The following is a 20,015-nucleotide window of genomic DNA, read 5'->3' as shown; positions in this document are numbered from 1 at the left end:
CTGCTTTGCTGGACATGTATCTAGTATCAAGTACTGTAGTACCACTTTGTGCGTGCCTCTATTTTTTATCACTTTCTGTATATCACACTTTGACACAGAATAGGATAACTGCATGGAAGAGAGGTGGGATTTTCATGGGTAACACATTATCTGTACAGATTTATTATATTTTTTTAGATATGCGTATACTCCCTTCAATACAAGGGAGAACGTAGCAAGGTACAGACAAGAACACAGTAATTTTCAAGGCAGCATCTTCAGGGAAAGATTTAAAACCAAACCAAGCCAAAACTTCTGCACATTTCCCTGTGAAGATCAGGAAGTTCTCTGCTTCAAAGAGTGCATAATAGTTTTTTCCTCAGTTTCTTTCATGCTGATTTTGTTTCAAAAAAACTGTGAAGCCTCCTACCATATATAAGAAATCTCATTCTTTGCCCTCAGATATGAATAACTTTCACCCAGAGATAGGGTTGATTATTTTTGTTACTTTTTTAATAGAACCTTCAGAAAACAAAAAATTGCAATGGCTCTAGATCGCACTTTGTTCTAGTTAAGATAACCACTTACCGTTATCAAAACATTTTCTTTAGCTTTATGATAACTTGCAAAAACCTTGTTAAGCAGGTTTTTTTCACGTATCATAAACTTGGCTCCAAAACTAAAATTATACTTGATTTGTATGTGGAAAGAATTGAGCTCAGACCTGTGCTTAAAAGCTTAGGAGAGACAGGTCTACCTGGCATTTTGCTATTAGCTGTATTGTTTTGGAGGCAGATGATTTTTAAGAACATACAGGTATTTTCTCATGAACAAAATAATGAATGCAACTTAATTAACACGTGTAGCTCTATTCATATAGAAGAGATTAAGTACCTTGAGGAGTCGAAAGGCTGTCATCCAGCACGTTCTGCTTTGCTCATCTTCAGCACACAACAACCTCAGTTCCTTAGTTTCATTTCTCACTCTGTTGGGCTATAAAGTGTTAGAGAGAAGTCAGAAATATTCAGCAGAAAACCAGCAACATTGTAGGTTTACTGCAGAGTAAAGGCAGGTACATTATTAGTCTAAGAACTGGCTAGAAAAAGCTCACACCACTCTGAATTGAAGCTCAGGAGAGACCGAGCATGCTTTGAAAGAAATTACTTTCTCAGCTGGGTCCAGTAAGATAAACATTAGTGCCTGCTTTGAAATACCCTGCAGTTCCAGCACTTTATAGGAACAAGGTACTCAGGCCATGCTAGAACCAGAACCAAGGGGTTTGATGGTTTGGTTTTTTTTAATAACTGTGAGAAGTTTTAAGAGCCCCCATTTCAAGATGAAGAACCAAAGTTTCCGTAACTGAAGGTCACTGGAAGTCTGCTTCCATCAGTTCAGGATCTGTCCCACAGCTGGTCTCTACTCTCTGAGGCAAACCCATGTTGCCTAGCTCTGAAACAGATGCTAGGAAGGAGACTACTTCACTGCTGTCAATAAAACCACCTCCCAGCCTTATTTTCTTCTCAGAAAATTACATGGAGCTTTGGAATACTTTCCAAACCTATCCATCAGCACAACAGTTTTTAAAATCCTCAAAGGCAACTGCTTATTCTTATTTCCATTTCCCAAGACAATCTTCTTTAAATAAATGCAAACCTCTACCCCACGATAATGGTACAATTACACCCAATCAGAGTGTGATCCTTTGTTGCTATATAGTTTTGGTACTCACTGTCCAGAGAAACTTTTCTATTCAATTAGAGTACTTGGAAAAAAAATTTCATCTGTGAGGTGAACCAAGGCCACCTCACAGGCACACCATGCTTCAGCACTGAGCTGATCTTGCACAGAAATTTCCCAAGCCAAAGGAGCACCAGATAAAGTGTTAAAAGTGTCACATAAAATGATGGCAAGATTCACAGGACATGCCTGCCAAATGAAAGACGTTAAAGATCAAGTCCTCATGACAGAAATGCTTGCAGAGTTTTACATACAAATCTCGTTTAGCTGGGGGTTGGGGGGCTCTGAGCTACCAAGACCATCTTGAACTTTGGAAGAACTTAATGAGAAGAATTACCTTTATACAAAATCCATACTCTGCAGGGGCATTGTACAACTTCTTGCCTGCTATCAACGAGAAGATATTGCTGTCTTCTAGGTCTGCCAACAATTGCAAATGTCTTGGCTCCTAGGGAAATGAAGTGTTTTATCATAGGTAAGTGTAGGATTTTGGAAGATCTTGCCGCGAGCCTTGCAGTCTCTAAAGACCAACCTCCAACAGAGGGCACTGTACGAACACTGTGCTCCTCTCAGGCAGCCTCCAGTGGACACCGCATGTCACCTTTTAAATATCAGCCTACTAGCAGAAGGTGCTTTATACGAGAAGCTGACAAAATACTTATTTAAACACATCACATTAAAAATGGCATAGCCTATTACATTGCTCCAGACAAATCGGAAAGTTAGATAGCATAAAATATTGTTTAGGGTATCGTTTAAACTAAAATCATGAACCATGTGCTTGGAGAACATGATTTCCCTTGCCAACCTTGTTAGCACCACTTCAGCTGCCACAATTATGTTGTCTGGCTAGTTTGGTTTTGCTATATAACAATACTATATAGCTATTTTCATGACTGAGAGCCCAGGGTCATTTGACTATGGCTTGCTTATCCTTTTCTATGTGATAAAAAAAGGGAACACTGTGTGCAGATATTTAAAAAACAGCAAAATAAACCCACTGTAAAAGCAGAAAATGCTTTCACATAATAGTACTGTGCAACTTCTTTTTTAATCTTACCTTGGAAGTTCCTTTTGTAGAACAATAAAGTCCTGATCTCCTCAAACACACATACAATTTCTTCCATGATTTCCTACCCAGCTCTTTCACATGCAAGAAACCTTGAATTTCAGGGCAGCTACTGGAGTTTAAAAAGTTCTGTTGGAGAGGAAAATGTAAATGAGGATTGTGTCCTACGGATGGATCATAAAATTGTCACTGTATTTGCAGAACAAAGAGACAAATGGCAAATCACTTTGCTGACTTGGGGTGCAGTTTCACATTATGCTTAAACTGACCTACATGTTTAAACTGATTTATGACCAAAATGGGTATTCCTGCTCCTCCCATTATGTCTACCTAGCTAACTCCTCCTGCCACTGACATTTTCCTGTTCTCTGTGTCAGTGATTAAATATCCAAAAGGCTAACTAACCATTTCTCTGTATCCCCATTCTTCTTGCACTTGACCTGAAGGGACACAAAGTAAGCTTATTATTTCTTAAAATAATACCTTGTCACAACAATTCTGGCAAGTAGTCTAACTTGGAAACATTGGCCAAAATCTGCAACTTTATCCTCAAGTTTTAGAATGAGAACAGCCTATTTCAGGATTTCCCACACTGAAGTCTTATAGAGCACATGCACCTGTCCCAAGACAAGAGGTATGACAGACAACAGAATATTTAACTCAAAATGAAATACAGAACAGCCAAGTAACTGTCAGCAATTATACTAGACTTCAAGATCCAGAAGTATTTAAGTTCTTGACATAATTAGAGGGACCACATATGGAATCATTTGATTTGTGATACATTAAAGGAAGTAAGTATTAACTATGGTTAGTGAATTGATGGATTGCTCCCTTATTACAATGGGCCAGATTTTTAAATGACAGAGGGCTTGCTCAGTAAGTTAAATGCCAAACTAATAAATTCAATAGTAGGAAGAAAAATGCAGAAACCTGGTTGGCCTAATGCCTCTGCAATTCTTAAAAGTTTTGTTTTGCTGTTATTTGACAAGACAGTACCCACAGGAAACAATGCTCTGTGTCAGAATTCTTAGTTGCATTAAAACTTTATTTTTTTTCCAGTCCTCCTCCCCATCTTATCTAATGGAATGGAAAAGAACAGTCAATTTTCTCACTATTTGTACTATGAATCCACTCTTCAATTGTGAAAGGGAAAGACCAAAAGGAGAATATATTCTACCTGTCCAGCTACATAAATCAAAGTAAACTAAGATGCAAGCTTTTTTGCTTATCTGAGCCAGGCTGATACTAGGGAAAACAGATCCCGGTGTTTTTAAGTCTGTTGGTAAGACTAAAAATACCAGCTCCTAATGCAGTGTACGATATTGTGAGATGGTATTTAATACTCTCCCCTACTTCATGTGTAATTAAAAACAGCGCACTTCCTCAATGTTGAACACTTTTGAGCAATGTTTGAGGTGGCCTCAGAAGCAACATGCTTAATGACTTCAGGAAGCTTACCATCAACAAATTACAACTATCACTGAAATTATGAAAAATGGTTGCATGTTTTTTAAAAGGAAAGGGGTACTTAATACAAATGCTTTAAGGAAGATTGGTTTTTATGGTTAAACAACAAACCAAAGAGAATGTACCCATCTTCTTTCCCCCATCCTCTTGTGCTGTGACTTATGCTTCTCCAGGACTGTACTTAACTGAGCCTTCTCAGATGCAAACTCTTGTATCTCACAAGGTTGTAAGGTTTTCCTTTCCCTACTGATTGAGTTACTCTAAGTTCAAAACTTTTCCATCTTCAAGAACATCTTGCTCTTTTAGGGAGTCCAAAGCAAACTCGATTCTCCATTTACACTCCATTTATACCACAGTCCAAGGTGTGAACACCTCTGTTCCTACCAGTCTGTGGCAATACCTGTTCACATCAGTTTTGTCTCCTGATTGCAACCTCATTGCACGTGGGTCATTTTTAATTCCAGAAATTGGTTTGATTTTTGTTTCGTTTCCCAGCTGAGAGTGGATGCTAACGTTTTAAACTCTTCACAGTGAACCCAGAGCCAGTATTCAATGGATTTTGAAGTGGTTACAGGACAAAATGAGTGCGCTAGTTCACAAGCCAGTGGAAACACTGTATTTAAACAGAGAGTCGGTGCATATTTGTAAACATGCGAAATTACAGAAATCAAGCTAAATCAGTTATTTGTATGTATATTTTCTTCATGTACTTGTGCCTTCTGCTTTATAATTTTCCTGTTATTCGTGGTACTGTCTTCCAGGCATCACAGTCTTATTTTCTTAATATAGTACTCTTTTAATAAACAGTGTTTTAATTTGGCCTCATGAGTTGAATGTTCCCTATCTGAGAAAACAACTAAAGTGAAAAAGATTTAGACTACAGGGTTTAGATCAGAGTGCTTAAATTGAGAAGTTTAAATGAATGAGTTACTGGGTCAGAGAGGTAGCCCACCCTTCTGCTCTATCCTTGGAGGCCAACCAACTGTGCCACCACCACAGTTCCTTCATGAGCAAACAAGAAACTGTAGAGCAACACCAAAACTTCAGTATAAACTCAGTGCATGTGCCACTGCCACACAGATTACACAACTCTACCAACACATATGCATAAGGTACATAACCCTGTAATTTAGCTTGGGGAGCTTTAAATGGGATTACTTTGCAAATGCTACACACAATTTTCTGTAACTACTTGCACTTACTTCTTGGGAATTATTTTTCTATATAAAAGAGCAGCTAGTTGGCTGAACCATGGGGAAGTTGGTCCTTACTGTTAGTTCTCGCCAAGCACAAACATGGGACATAAAAAGCAAAAGCAAAACCTCTCACCATCTTAAGCCCATCTTCTAATGTACACACGCATTTTTACACTTTCTCCTATGCTATGATGTGGAGTATAGAAGAGGACTTCTGTTTTGCTTTTTATAAGGTATATTTGTTTTTCTAGAAATATATTTGCTGACACTGTTTCAGGAACAACATTAGGTGGCAAAACCGTGTACCCATGGAGTAAGCTGAATATTAATGGAACAAATATGTATGAACATAGCTATGAATACTCTGTGTTTATAACTTACACCTCAATGCCACTGGGTAGGATCTTTGTAAATACTTTCAACATTAGTACCATAAGCTAACTCACTACGCTGGTGTTTCCCCAACCACCTATTTCCAGACCTTTGAATTCTCCATTCCCTCCTCTCAACCTCTCCCCTCCACCTCCAAAACTTTCTTTGTCCATACGGATAACTTACAGTACCTGCAAAAGTTGTGACTGTGGGATACTGCCATTTGTTTGCTGGCACCAGGCAACCATTTGCTCTGGAAAGAAATTCTAGACACAAAAAGAGAAGACAGTTGGAAGTCACATTATATTTGACCACTTTTACATAGAACGAGTGGAATTTTCTTCCAGTCATTCCTATTTTGAAACTATCACTCTTAAATCCATTTGGAGATCCCCTGACATAGAAAGTAATACTAGGGCTTTCAAGTGCAGTTCTTCTCTTCCTTCTGCTCACCAAATGCCCATGCAGACAGAAGGTGGATTTTTAAAATATCTGACATACAGCATTTCGTAAGTGTATTTTCCCATCACTTCCTTTTCTACTGAGGGCTTTTGGGGATCTCTAACAGCCTCTACTTTGTAGAAAGGGACAGGATGAATGCTCCTGCAGGTTGAGTACACAGTGACTCCTTGCTTATTGCATATTCTGCTGCCAAATTTCTGGGCTTCCTTCTCCGTCCAGAAAGGCTGTTCAGCCAACAAACTCTGTAACTCCACTTGCCATGTGGAAGATGCACAGCAGGAGGAGTAACAAGTTTTCTCTATCCTCACTGTGGTAAACTGGATGCAAATGCACTAAAAGACATTTCAGGCAGGGATGCTGCAGGATCTCCAGTATGCACACCTTTACCTTTGATAGCACTCTCTTTCTATCCAAAATACAGTTCTTCAGTGATGTATCTGCTTGACCCTAAAACCTGCTCAGTCCGAATGAAGGGCCATTTGCAGATGTTAATTTTGAGAAAGAACTCGTGTGTGACTGTTGATGCTTCCATTTGGTTGTTCAACAGCCAGGTTATGCTCAGGGCTTGAAACCCTTCAACCTGTTAAGACAAAAGCCCTTTGCAAAATCTACCCCTATATGTTTGTATTTCAGGGTAACATAACACAGCCCAGTGCTTTTTCTTGTGAGGATAGGTCCATGAAATGAAATAATAAAAACTGAACGAGGACACATGCAATAATTAGGCTCTGTGTTGCACGCCCTGCTTCACGTGATAGATTTTTAATAATCTCAAAGCAGACATCTACCTTCTTTCCCCCATCCCACAAACACAGAAGCAAATATTGTTTAACACACTAACAGGTGCTTCTACAGAGCTTTTTTGATTTCAGGCACCCAGCACATATCTCATTCATACTGAATCTTTCAGTGATAAAGGTCAGACAGTTTTCTGACTGTTGAATCAATGACTTGACTTCAGATTCATTTCTCCAGTTCCCCTTTTCATTTGACGTGTTATAAAATGCCTATATAATTTGGTGCACTGAATTTACCACACACAGCAATTACATTAAGTCATTCTTGAAGTTTTTAAACATTATTTGAAGCATGAAGACATGCAGAAATGCCTGAAATAAAACAATGACTGATTATAGTAAGATGAATCACAACAAAAACATTTCCAGTTTAGAACTTTTGTCACTCTTCAGGCAATATAAATTTCAGTCTTTAGGGCATAAAGAGAAGGGCTGAAGAGGAATTGCCCTTCTGCCAGGTAAGTTGCACAATGAATTATGAAAGCTAACATTTACCAGCCTCTCTTGAGTAGAAACAGTGCCATATGGCAACAGCTAATGCAACGGATAGGGAGCCTTCGCATTCTTACACTAAAAGAATGATTTATTCTCTGATTGCAGGAGCCTGGGACTGAATGCCAAGCATTCTGGGTTTTACTCCCATGCTCTGTTATTAATTAAAGTATACCACATGAAACCAATGTGCTAGCTCCTATGATATCAAAATTCCTGTACAACACTCAGACGTTCATAGGTTATCAGATGGGAAGATCAACAGAAGTGAAAAATTACAAACACTCCATGTGCAGAAACATTTCACACAGAAAGTCAAGGCACAGCCTCTGAAACAAGCACTAGCAGATGACAAATGTACATGCAAGCACACATGTGAGGATGCAGCGACTGTGCATTAGTGTCTATGAGGAAAGGAATGAATTTATCATCTGCAGTAACTTCAGCAATGAGTTTTCATGTGACCTCAAGTATTTTTTTTCTTCTGGCACCACAAATGCCTGACTGACCCAAAATCTGTTCTCACCTAAACCACCTCTGGATTATCCTTCTTCAACTATCTAGATGGGTCACACCAGCTGATATCAGTTCATGTCAACAGCCATTCCAACTTAATTGTTCAGATAAAATGTGAAAAGTCATCCCCAAATAAGAAGTTACACGGCAAACAGTTTAAAATTACAACATGCAAAGGATTTTACAAATCCAGGAATAAGTATAGCTATGACATACAATACTTTTTAAGCATGGATATATATGAGGACATAAGAGAGGGTGAGTTACTATGATTAGTAAAGAAGTCAGAGCACACTAGTAAAGCACAGCCATAGGTGAGACACTGTTCAGCATATATAATGATAAACTAGAAACTCCTTGTATGTAGTAAGTGCTTTAGGAGTTACCCAGAGTGTTTTTTTAAAATATTACTGTCAGAAATTAAAAGGTTTGGAAACTGCACGCTATGCGATCAATTTGCTTCAAATCAAGTAACTTTGAAGATAATGAGTAAATTGCACTTCTGATTGTTTTTCTTAAACCAACAAAGATTTCCCTGTCTTGGTCATTCTCCAACATAACAATAGCCATTTTGAAACAAGTATTTTGGTAACTTGAAAACATTTGAGGTTTTGGGTTGGGAGGAGAGTACAAGGAATTTAAACACTGGTTAAAATTCCTTTGGAAAGAATTCTGTTTGTTGGTTGCTTTTTTTTTTAATAGATGTTTAAGACATAACAGGGCCCAGCAATGTTATTGCAATCCATCCATCTCTCTGTGGTGTAAACAACGAAGTAACACGACTCACCATGGGATTTTTGAAAAATTCATATTTTGCGTAATTCTTCCTGAACAAAAATTTACTTTCACTTCCCATTGTGGACTCAACTTGAACTATGAGCTCATGATCTTCCAAGCACCTCTCTGTGGAAAAAGAACATGATGTTAACACATGGCCATCCAGCAGAAGCAGCAAGACCATCTTCCAAAGAAAGGAGTAAAACAACCCAGTGTAATTCCGTTACCTTTTAAGAAGTTAACAAAACATATTATAGCTTTCAAACCATACTGCCATGAGGCATTTAAAGGAGCTAGGGCGTTAAGTATTACAAAGTTTAATGTTACATGGCAATGTTATTCAAAGATTTCCTACATCAGGGCTTCATAAGCACAGACTCTGGAGAAAGGAAAGAATGTAACATTTTTTTGTGTGCAGTAGCTTAAACAATACACACAGACTCTTCTTTTGGTGCTGGCTATATGCTGTGGAATTGGCAAGGTAGACAGATATAAGGAGAAAAATGTTGTGGAAAGGCCACTGTTAGGTCTTGAACTATCACAGAAATACAGTGTCCTATTTGATCACACTCTATAAAACCAGTTCATTTCAAGGTGAACTGCAGGCCTTTATTGTAGATGCTAGACAATGGGGTTTATTATGAAAGAGGTCACAGGATCTACTTTACAGGAATACTGACAGAGACAAATGTTTTGTACACATGACAGGGCAATTTTCTGCTCTAGATTTGGTTACAAGGTAACTCCCCATAACCACCACTCCTTTGGTCAAAAGAATGGCACATCAAAGCATGAACAGATAGCTTAACAAATCCAATTCACTGAAAGCAGTAACTCGAAAGAAGGCAACTGGGCTAAATGTGCACTACTTCGTGAACTCATTATCTCGGCAAATCTTCAGAAGTTTCTGAGAAAATATTTAGTAGCTATTTTTCAAAAGTCTTAATAGTCAGTACTTTCATCCCTTATGTAATACGAAATAAAAAATTAGGTCAAACAAAAAATAACTTTTGCAAAGCTCTATCCAAAATGCATGTGACTTGCTGGCCAAAGACGTTTGGCGAGTCCCTTTTCCACTTCATGTTCCTGCATCCTTGCATTCCCACGCTTAGAAATGCCAGGCTGCCACCCAAGTTCTCTTGGGGTGTTTTCAGGATAGAAAGCAAGCAGTCATTGTATCTCAAAAAGTAGCAAGCTCTTGAACATCACTTGAATTATTCAATTTAGCAGATTAATGTAAGTTCTTTGATTGAAAATTTAACCTATCTCTGGATAATCCCATTGTCTTTTTCACCTGCATTTAGATTATCAGTCATCACCAGCTCACTGATGATTTCAGCATTTACTGTGCATTTGCAATGTCCAGCCTTGCTACAGATTGTGTTTCAAGGAGTTAACTCTGCAGATTTTCTATACTGGGCCACTCTCAAATAAAGAGCTGCTGCTTAGTGCATTAACCATAACACCACTTTTAAGGGATAGTTCTTCGATTAAGGTATGTGACAATACCGCTGTTGGTAGCAGTTCAATAGGACATTTTGCACCACCTGAACATTTATCACCTAAACCTCCACACTGTCAAGGGGCTGGGCTCCACAGCTGAAGTTTCAGGTATTGCTGCTGATCTATTGCTACTGTCATGGTTGTAGGCAATCAGCTAAGTCAAATCTCCTCCACACTGTGATGAGAGGATGATGGGCCTATGAGGGTGGAGGGCCCTGCTGTTTTTTAAATTATGCTTCCTCCAAAAAACAGTTATGTGGGTATGAATCTTCACCACAGTGTGAACCCTGAAAGACTATGTGTCCTGCTACTACCTCTTTCTGTCATTGCACAAAGTTGTGATCTTCGCTTTCCTAACGGACTGAAAATTGCTTGCTTAAGGGCATGGACAAACCACGTCCTCTTCATTCTGTCATTTCTGAGGAAATGCAGTATAGATGAACATTTGTCAATTTGTTCTGTATTTTGATAGTCTGTGTAAATATACCCAGTGACTGTTTCTTAGATGCTTCAGGCAACTGTCCTAGATGTATTTCTTTATTAAATAAAGACCCTTTTGAGATTCTGTGGTGATACTCCTGCTGATTTAATGTTTACATTTTCATTTTATGGTGAAAGCCATCTTGAGGAAAAGGTGCAGCATTTCATAGTACATGCATTTAAGAAGGATGCTAGTCTTGGTCAGTTTGCTATTACTTCATAGAAGTAGTACACTTGGGAAGTCCTTGGTAATTTGCCCTTGGTTAGTACAAATGGGATGAACTGCCACTTGACACACCAGCAACTCAACATCAGCCCTGCTTTGCGCTTCCTACTGGAAAACTAGAAGCACAAATGTCAGTCTATTAAAGTTCAATAGGTCAGTCTGTCTTCAAGTGGCATTGCTGCTGAAGCGACCAGAAATGCCTCCTTTTAGATTATCTGATAGGCTCAACTCAGTCTCTACACACTTCCTAGAACAGGACAGACTTTTTTTTTTTTCTTCCCCAAATTGCCCTGTATTATTATCTGAACTTCTACAGAACTGTAGAAAATTCAAATTCAATTCACCTGTAAACAAGAAAATCTACGTACAAAACTATGCAGTAATTATTTCTTCTAACCCTACACATATTTCAGAGCCCTACTACTTTTCTTTCCTGCTTCAACTATGTTAAGTAAGATGTACAGTCAGCTCTGGAGCTGTAGGGATTCTTTCAGTGTCCAGACACATGCTATCGTGACAGTCTGTCTTCACCATTATCATTTCTGTTGATGTCCAATACAGATGTCTCAGTCCCTGTCCTAAACTGATGATAGTTAAGCATGGAGTAGCACATAGGGAGAATACCCCATTTTATGAAAAGGTTAGGTGTATTTCTAGTCGAAAATGACATAATGGGACCAGTTCAAGTTTCACAGACTGCTTAAATCTTGACCACAAAGTGGTTTAGATACTAGTGGTACAGTGCAGCAGGAACCATTTCCAGATGTTAAATCTAAGCAAGTCTGATGGCAAATTGTCACACCATTGCCTCCAGTGAGAACACAAATACTTTGTGCAGTCCAATAGCTGTTTGAAGTTATTTGCAAGCACATGTGTTATTTGGAATACACTTGACTACGTGTGCAAAGTAAGCAGTGAGGTGAAGGTTCCTTAAAAATTAAGACCTAGAAGATCACCACAATAATAAATATGCAACTGGCTTCAAAAATTTGCTCTTGTCCTCAGTCTGCCCAAGAGTAAATACATGAACTGGTTCTGCAAACTGAGCTCTTTTGGAAAGCAATATTAGGCAAGACTGGGGGTGGGGGGGTGGGGAGGGAAGTGAACTTAATGAAGGAACTTGCCTCTTTTGGGGGGCTTCAAGATTACTGCCTACAGCATTAAGTCAGCAAGGATGTCTTGAGTAAGAAATAACGTCTTCTGGAAAAACAGAATTCTCACTGCTCTTAAACTGTATTTCTTTCCACACTGTTAAGTATCTATTCACTATTTCATCCTTATACTAGCAATCTTATCTCTAGAGGGAAAAATTTGGAACATCAGACAGCTCATAATAACTTCACCTAAGGTGCAGACACATTACTACCTTGGTCGGGCAGCCTCTGAAATGCAGAGAAGCATTTAAGCTACTGAGAAGCTAGAAATAAGCAGCCATGTAATAAAAACTGCAAGCAAAACTGGGTGGATGCATGAAAGTTGGTATTTAAAGTTTATTGAATATGTGACAGTGTATACTTTGGTCCCAAATACAAGAAATTGCATGTTGTTGTCTTCCATTAAAAGAACTCTTTTATTCCTTTTCCTGTCCACATCCTTTCAAATATGTGAAGTCTGTATCATTATATCTTTTTTGACACTTTAAATACTTTTTTCCTTGTCTGTTCGCTTTACACCCTCAAGGACTGCATTACTTTTCACAGAGACCCACTGCGTGGCCTACAGAAGACAGCCCTGGAGCAGTCAGTCCCTGCAGAACAAAGTTTGGTGGCTGCTGAAGCCCCAACCTGCACACCCCATTTCTCTGGGACAGCCAGGGCCCCGCTTTGTGCTTCAGTGTGAAACAGAGGTCCAAGGCAGGCAGGTCCCCATGTATATAAATGCAGCCCGATAAGTATCTTGCTCTTTTCCCATCATTGTTAATTACCAAGTTATTTGTGTGTAAACAGAAGCTTTTGATTTCCTAATCAGCCTCCTGCCCGATTCATTCAGAGATGTCACACACCAGAGTTTGACAGCACAATTAGTCACCATGGAAGCTATTGTGATGTCACAAACACTGAATTGTGGCATCACTGAATGAATCTGGCAGGAGAAGGATGTTGGTTACAAAGGAGAAGGCTTCTGTTTACACAATACCTTGGTAATCAGCAATGATGGGAAAGAGAATATAGAAAAAGAGAGCCTGGTAGTTTAATGAGCATTGATAAAACTGAAAATTTGTAAAGGTTGTTAGAAGCGCGCATGTGGCATATTAAGCTATGGAGATAAAGATTCTGTAATTTATACCTTAATTCTTCACCTCATCCTGTGTCCTCAGAACTGAAAGTGTATCACAGACATACACAAACGAGCGTTTCATGTTATTTTTTTTCACGTATTTCTATATTAGGAGAGATACCCAATAAAACCATTAAACAATCAGGATATCCTATGATTTTAATTTTTTTTTCCTGAGTGCTATTCTGTAGAGCAGTGAATTTATCTGCGTTTAGCAGCATCGGTTTAGGGCACTACATCTCCAGCAAACTGTTTCCTTTATTTATTTGTGAGGGTTCTGAATTACATTTTTCGACATAAAAAAACCTCTGTTAGCTACAGATAGCATTCACAATTCCAGTGCTGGTGATCGCAGCTTATGATTTGTCTTTCTTGATTTTCTAGAAAAAAATCCCCATGAAGTATATCAACTAATACGCCAAATGCTCCACTTTCTAAAGCGTTATTGTATGCGATGTAGAATTATAGATAGCGTATCTGAGCGATACGCAGTTGCAAGCTGCACAGCATAACCCTGCAACTAATCAGTGCCACAAAATAACAGGAAAAGCAAGACTGAATAACATGAGATCCTTTCAGGTACTGTAATTAAACCAATTCACGGTGTTATTTAATTCCCCCCAGTTTTTCCTCTTGCTGCCTTCTTGAAACTGTAACCATGACACCTTAATTTCAATCAGGTGGAGGAGCTGCTGCCTGGAGAGCAGATGCCACTGCTGGTCCAGAAATTGCCCATGGATTTGCGGGTGGTGCCACCATTTTTTCCCTGCCTGAAGTCAAGTTTAGCCAACCCCCTCCCCCACCTCAGCATGTCTAGCTTTCATAAGCATTACTGTAGGTATGCAAAGCTGAGTCTGTTCACCCAGGTCTCCCAGCTGGTGATGAGCTGAGCTGTTTCACAGGACCAGTGCTCTAAGGATCAAGCTTAATTTGCCTAAGCTGTTTATTTGCAATAGCTTCAGACACAGCAAGGTAGCAACAGAGCGCTAGCGTGAAGATTAGACAATTATTTTTCTCTTTTATAATAAAAAAACAGAGGATGGGAAATAAGGACTTAAAATGGCTTAAACGCTTAACACATCAAATTGGAACACACAAAAAGCACGTATGTGACTTCAGCTAATTGTACAAATAAAAGCAGTGGAAAGAAAACGTTCTGGCTGGAAGCACATTAATACGAATTACACATATTTTATGTTCCCAGGTAACCACGCCACCCCTTTGACCGTTCCCTACCTAATCCTAGGTGAGGGTGATGCTCCACTAGAGTCCAGCTGTTATCATCCACACAATGACTTTTGTAAACGAGCAGCTGACAGAGGTCCCTGGCTGTCATGTCTGCTAGAATCTCGACCACTTTGCTTGTTCCATCTTCACTAAAGACTTTTACATCCTGCAACATAAAGGGTACACTTACAAATCAACAGCTCTGAACATAGGCAAACCACACAGCTACTGTAGAAAAGCATCCTCTTGGTGTGACGGTTCCAAGCACCTTGGCAGCCAGGACAAATGACATGGGTGATTCACTTTATAGCACTTTCTCTTGATGCCCCCTTGCCCTATTTCCCCTCCCCCCTCCCCAACACCTCCCTGCACTGAACAAAGATTCAGCAGGGCTAATATGACCACATACACAGAAAAAGTGAGAGAGCAGGTTCTCTATAAAGCTGTGTAAGGTAAGCAAACGTGAAACAACATCGAGAGAGTACTTCGGCAACAGTGGGCGAGAAAAATTGCATTCAGTCAAACACACACAATTTTCTTTGCGATCCCATCGGAGGCCTCTGAACATTTACAGAGGAGCAGGCCAAGACCCCGAAGATTAAAAATGGCTCTCTTGTTCCCCACGAACTTTTGATTGTTTCGCTCGGGGAAGTCCCGCTTGCAGTTTGCCGGCGGATCAATTAGCTAGCACAGTCCACGCATTTCTCCCCCTGCCCCGACTTCTCTTTTGATCCTAGCTTGAAAGTAGTCCGAGAGCGAACGTGCATATGCTGCACATCCTAAATATTAATGGAGATGAGAGAACAAGTCAGGAACCTTCTCCCCACCTCCTGAATTATACAGATGCTTTCCTCTTTGCATTGTTCTGCTGAAGCGAGAGACACTTGCCGCAAAATTATTTCTCCGGGCAAGCGTGCAGGTCCGAGATTTAAATCAACTCCGCGTTTAAAACGCTCCGCATCCTAGCGAGAGAAGGCGAATCTAACAAAAACCTGGAGGGTAATTTGATATGGAAAATCTTACCTCAACGGCACGTAAAAGGCAGCAGTCGGAAGAACAAGATGGCATTTTAAATAGAGATTGCCTCTTGAGAGAGAGTTTGTTCTCTGCCTCCGCCGACCCTTTGTAGCCTACGGCTGGGCGCCCGGGGTGCCGGCGGTGTCCGCGGACGGCGGTACCGTACCTGTCACGTAGCCCCTGCTATGGGGACTGTTTCTGGGGAGGGAAACAACTCTGCCAGAGCTCCACTCAAAGGGTTACACGCAATCTTTGCGGTAGTGAATCAAACCACACTGTGTAGACCAATCCTAGCCCTCCCTCCGACTGATGTAATCATTTCCCACACACTATCAGACTTCCAAATTATTCCCGCCCCCCCCACCCCCCAAAAAAAAAGAAATTACAAAGGAAATTTGTTTTCATGACCACCCACGGGCGTCGGAGACCCCTCCGGCAGCCCCGAAGTTCAAAGGCGGGGGGAGCCGAAGCCCCGCCGGCGGAGGCACGCGTGCTGCCCCAGCGCCGGCGCCGAGCCTGCCCGCAGCCCGGCCTGGCAGCGGCTGATGTCATCTGCCTGCAACTTAAGCACTTGAACTTCTCCTCCCGCCGCTCCCCGTCGGGCTGGGCTGGACCCGGCCCCGGCCCCGGCTCCGCTCCGGGCCCCGGCGGCCGCGGGACGCGCTAGCCCCGGGCTGGGCGCTGCGGGCCGGGGGCGAGGGGGCGGCGGCAGCGCCTCCCTCCCTCCCTCCCTCCCTCCCCCTCGCTCCCCGGGCTACGTACGAATTCAAGCCCGGTGAGGGAGGAGTTAAAGCCTCATCTTGCCCAAGTGACTCAAACCCGCGCGTTCAGGAAACGGCTCCCTCTGACTGCAGGGATGAGCCAGCTCTTTCCGAAGTCGGCTCCGGAGGAGCGGAGGGGAGCGGAGGGAGGGGAGGGGAGGGGGGGGAATCCCGGTTGCCGCGGCAGAGCGGGGGGGGGTGTGTGATGCGCGCTGGACAAGCCGCGCTCCCGCTCCTGCCAACACTCGGCCAACTCCGAGGCGCGCTCGCACACGCAGACATCGGTCCGGGGTGTGCGTGTGTGTGTGCGCGTGTGTGTGCGTGTGCCCCCGTGTTTCTGCCCTGCGGGCAACTCTCCCTTCCGTGACCAGGGCCCCAGGTCGCAGCGCGACGCAGCCGCGCGTTACCCCCTCACTCCCTCCCAGCGTGCCGGCGCTCCGAAAAACCAGCCTTCAACGAGACAGAAAGTTGCCAGTTTACTTGTTTTGGGTTGAGCGGGGAAGGGGGAGGGAGTCTTTTTTTTTTTTTTTCCCCCTCCCTCTTTCTTCTACTTTTTATCGCAATAGACGGGAAAGGAGCGACACAACCGCAAAGGTGGTGGTGAAAGAGCTCCTTTCTACTTTCGGCTTACTCTCTGCACATAATTCCACTTTCTGTATTGAAACTAAACTATTGCGGATGGATTTGGTGACATCATTCCTTCATTCCTCCGTCACCGAGGAGCACAGCCCTGCGCCCTCTGCCCCAGCCTTCCCCCGGGAGCCTGCACCAGGCATACGCCAGCGGAATCGCCACTTTTGCAACACCTGGAGCACAAACCCCCCTCTTTTCCTTCCCCGCGGTTTTGCTGGGGACAAGGCAGCGATAGAGGATGGGTTGCACCTGATTCTTGTCACTGCCAAATCCCAGAAGAGAGGGAAAGCTGATCTGCTGAAGGTGCCTCTCAAGGCCATGCAGGTGGAAAAAAAGAGCACCGCAAGACAACCACCACACTTTTCCCTGCTCCCAAGCACCTGAAGACTTGACAGAGTACGGCCACTGGAGGAAAGCTGCAGCTGTCTTTGACGCTCATTCATGCCATGCTCTCTCGGTATGAAGTGAAGGGGTCAGGGGTAGGTGTCCCACCCTCCCCCTCCCTGCCCAGAGTTTGAGCCGATGCAGCTCTCCTGGTGCGCAGCAGCATCTCCAAGCAGGTACGGGACACACAACGGCTGTTGTCCGGTGTGCGGCTCCGCTGTAGCGCCACGTGGCCTCCTCCCGTGAGTCAGGCCCTGCAGGCAGCACCCCACTATTCCCACACAACTGGGAGGGACTTCGGGACAGGGGTACGTTCATTCGCAGGGCCAGTCAGCCGAGGGGGTTTTCAACGGTGCCTTTAAAGCCCCGGGACTGGAAGGCAGTGGGTGGACAGCGTGAGCGCAGAAATGAGCAAGTTAACTTCACCGACTATTAATAGTGCTGTGTTTGCTATCAAGGACAGCGCAAGGCCGTGTATCACCACTGACATCACGGATATAAAAGACTGCATCAGAAGGGGATGCAATGGCCTGAACTGAACCCTGCCCGAGAGGACAGGAGAGAGACAGAAGTGAGATGAAACCCTGTGCCTCTGCGGAGGCAAGGGTGCAACGGTCCCTAAGAGGCTTAGGCAAAAGGTAAGGGGATTTAATGCCCCCACGCAATGCAGTGCTGAGAGCATGACGTATAACCACAAACACGAAACCAGCTTGATGACAAAAGCTTCAGCTCAAACTTTCTGACAGTTTCTGTGATGAAAGAGGCAGGTAACAATATTCCTGTATCACAGAGAGGACTTTAAATTAAAGTCAAGAAAGTCAAATCCAACCTTCTCACATTTCTTATCTTTTTTTTTTTCCTTCTTTTTTTTTCAAGGAAGCATCTCCTACTTTAAGTTTTTAAGGGCTCCCTATCTACAAAGGAAAATGAAGCAGAATTCACTCTGAATAAAATGCTCCAAACAGCCTGAAGATGGGTTCAGAAAGTTAGTCTGACATTTTGCCCTGCATCCCTCCGAGAAATGCAGTGAAATGCAACAGCAGACTGCCTGCAACAGTGATTTACAAAAGGCCCTAATTACGTCAGCAGCACAAGGCACCTTCTATTCAAAATTAAGGTTAAGAATGCTAAGCCAACCAGAGCACTATATTGGCTGAACATTCAGTGCTTTACAGTGCAAAGGAGCAGATAACAGACTGCACCATTGTTCTGGGAAGAATCCTTCCCCCAAGCTTTTTTTTTTTTTTTCCTTTTTTGAAAGACAGAAAGACTTAAAAATTAAAAATTTAAAAGAACGTTAATATTCATCACTTCAGTGGTTTCATATAATGGGTTGCATATTTTGAGTACCCTCATGGCTGTTTCATCTTCCAGCCTCAGTTCCTCACTGCAGTATTTTGTGTGCATCACGTAATGCAAACATTATTAGGAATGAGGACAAATCCTGCCCCCCCATTTGTGTCACGGTCACATTGCTGCTTCTCCACTTTTCTATTTGTGCTATTTTTTCCTTTTTCTGCAAAAGAAAACCTATGACTGTATACAATTATCATAAAAATTCACACTTTTAAATGATGTTATGCTGAAAGTCTTCAGCAACAAACAGATCCAAATTTGCATTCTACAAACCGAAATGAATCACGGTGTAATTTGTATCAGTGCAAACCAACCTTTGTTATCCTGGAATATGATTCCAAACTAAGTATAAGGAGAGAGTACCTCTGACTGAAATCTAATAGATAAAAGGTTTCAGTACACTAGTTCATCAAGAGTTTCCCTTTATAAGAGATGAAGATCAGAGACATCACATAAAGCCATTAAAATACACTGAAGAGTCGTTACCAAGAGCTGTACAAACTGAAAATCAGTCCAGCAAGTTTTGACTTTCACCTCCTGATTTCACTCATCAAGATTGTTCAGACACGAGAACAGTACCATCAGTGATGTAAATAGAAAGAAAATTGAATTGAAATGCATGTACCTTGTGCAAGCAGAAGGAGTGATTTATTGCAGAAGGCACCTATGCACCAGGCAGGTACTTGCTGTTTTCACTGGAACCCTGTTTTGATCATTTTTCCGAAAGCTTTCTATACTCAAAGCTCATGGGCTCACAAGAGCAGAGTCAGTGTCCCTGGAGGAATGGGGAAGCTTTCAGTTAGGATCAGTCAACTCAAAGATGCTGAAGACTCAAGCTCTTCATGCAGGTTACCCTTGAACTGCTATTTGCCTAGCTGAAGAGGTAACAAAAAAAGGAAGGGTTTGCTTCCTAAAGTTGCAAACCTTTGATAAAGAAAAGCCTCTAAGCATGCTCTGTGCACACCTGACAGGCAAGCAACTCTCTCAACCACATCTACACACTGGAGCACCAGCCAGTCCCCCCTTACTTACCCAGCAGCTTTAAGGCAGCATTATAAGACATGGGAATTTCAAGTGCTGCAATGAAATAAATATATAGGTCAACCCGACGGCTCTTTTTGCCTCCTCTGTTGCACAGCTCGTGCAGGAAAAAAGCTCTTCAAACAGCAGCAGTAGCAGCAATACATTGCAGATAGGATCACTTATATACAAGGCATCAGACAATACTTCGTTATAAGAGGAAAAACAACGGTGAGTTATTTGATCATTGCATTTTTTTCCTAC

At 42.0% G+C, this 20,015-nt stretch overlaps 1 protein-coding gene across 9 annotated transcripts in view; it reads right to left on the bottom strand.

Moving 5' to 3' along the window:
• Nucleotides 1-20,015, bottom strand: part of GRB10 (growth factor receptor bound protein 10) — a 150,367-nt gene that overhangs the window by 11,720 nt on the left and 118,632 nt on the right. For 7 of the 9 annotated variants that reach the window (XR_012623396.1, XR_012623399.1, XM_074825355.1 and 4 more), the window contains exons 6-11: nucleotides 14,590-14,746; nucleotides 8,878-8,993; nucleotides 6,015-6,089; nucleotides 2,777-2,914; nucleotides 2,054-2,164; nucleotides 874-972 (exon numbers count right to left, since the gene is read on the bottom strand). Coding sequence is in view for 7 of the 9 variants with exons in the window: in XM_074825355.1 (XP_074681456.1) it covers nucleotides 874-972; nucleotides 2,054-2,164; nucleotides 2,777-2,914; nucleotides 6,015-6,089; nucleotides 8,878-8,993; nucleotides 14,590-14,746 (696 nt within the window). In the remaining 2 variants the exon portion in view is untranslated. Of the gene's footprint in view, nucleotides 1-873; nucleotides 973-2,053; nucleotides 2,165-2,776; nucleotides 2,915-6,014; nucleotides 6,090-8,877; nucleotides 8,994-14,589; nucleotides 14,747-15,603; nucleotides 15,931-20,015 lie in introns of those variants that run through there. The other 2 variants (XM_074825395.1, XM_074825375.1) reach the window with 2 other exon arrangements.

This window comes from Strix aluco, chromosome 1 (genome assembly GCF_031877795.1).
Source record: "Strix aluco isolate bStrAlu1 chromosome 1, bStrAlu1.hap1, whole genome shotgun sequence".
Taxonomy (NCBI): Eukaryota; Metazoa; Chordata; class Aves; order Strigiformes; family Strigidae; genus Strix; species Strix aluco.
Note: the sequence above shows the minus strand (reverse complement) of the source record. Positions and strands in the feature narration are given on the sequence as shown.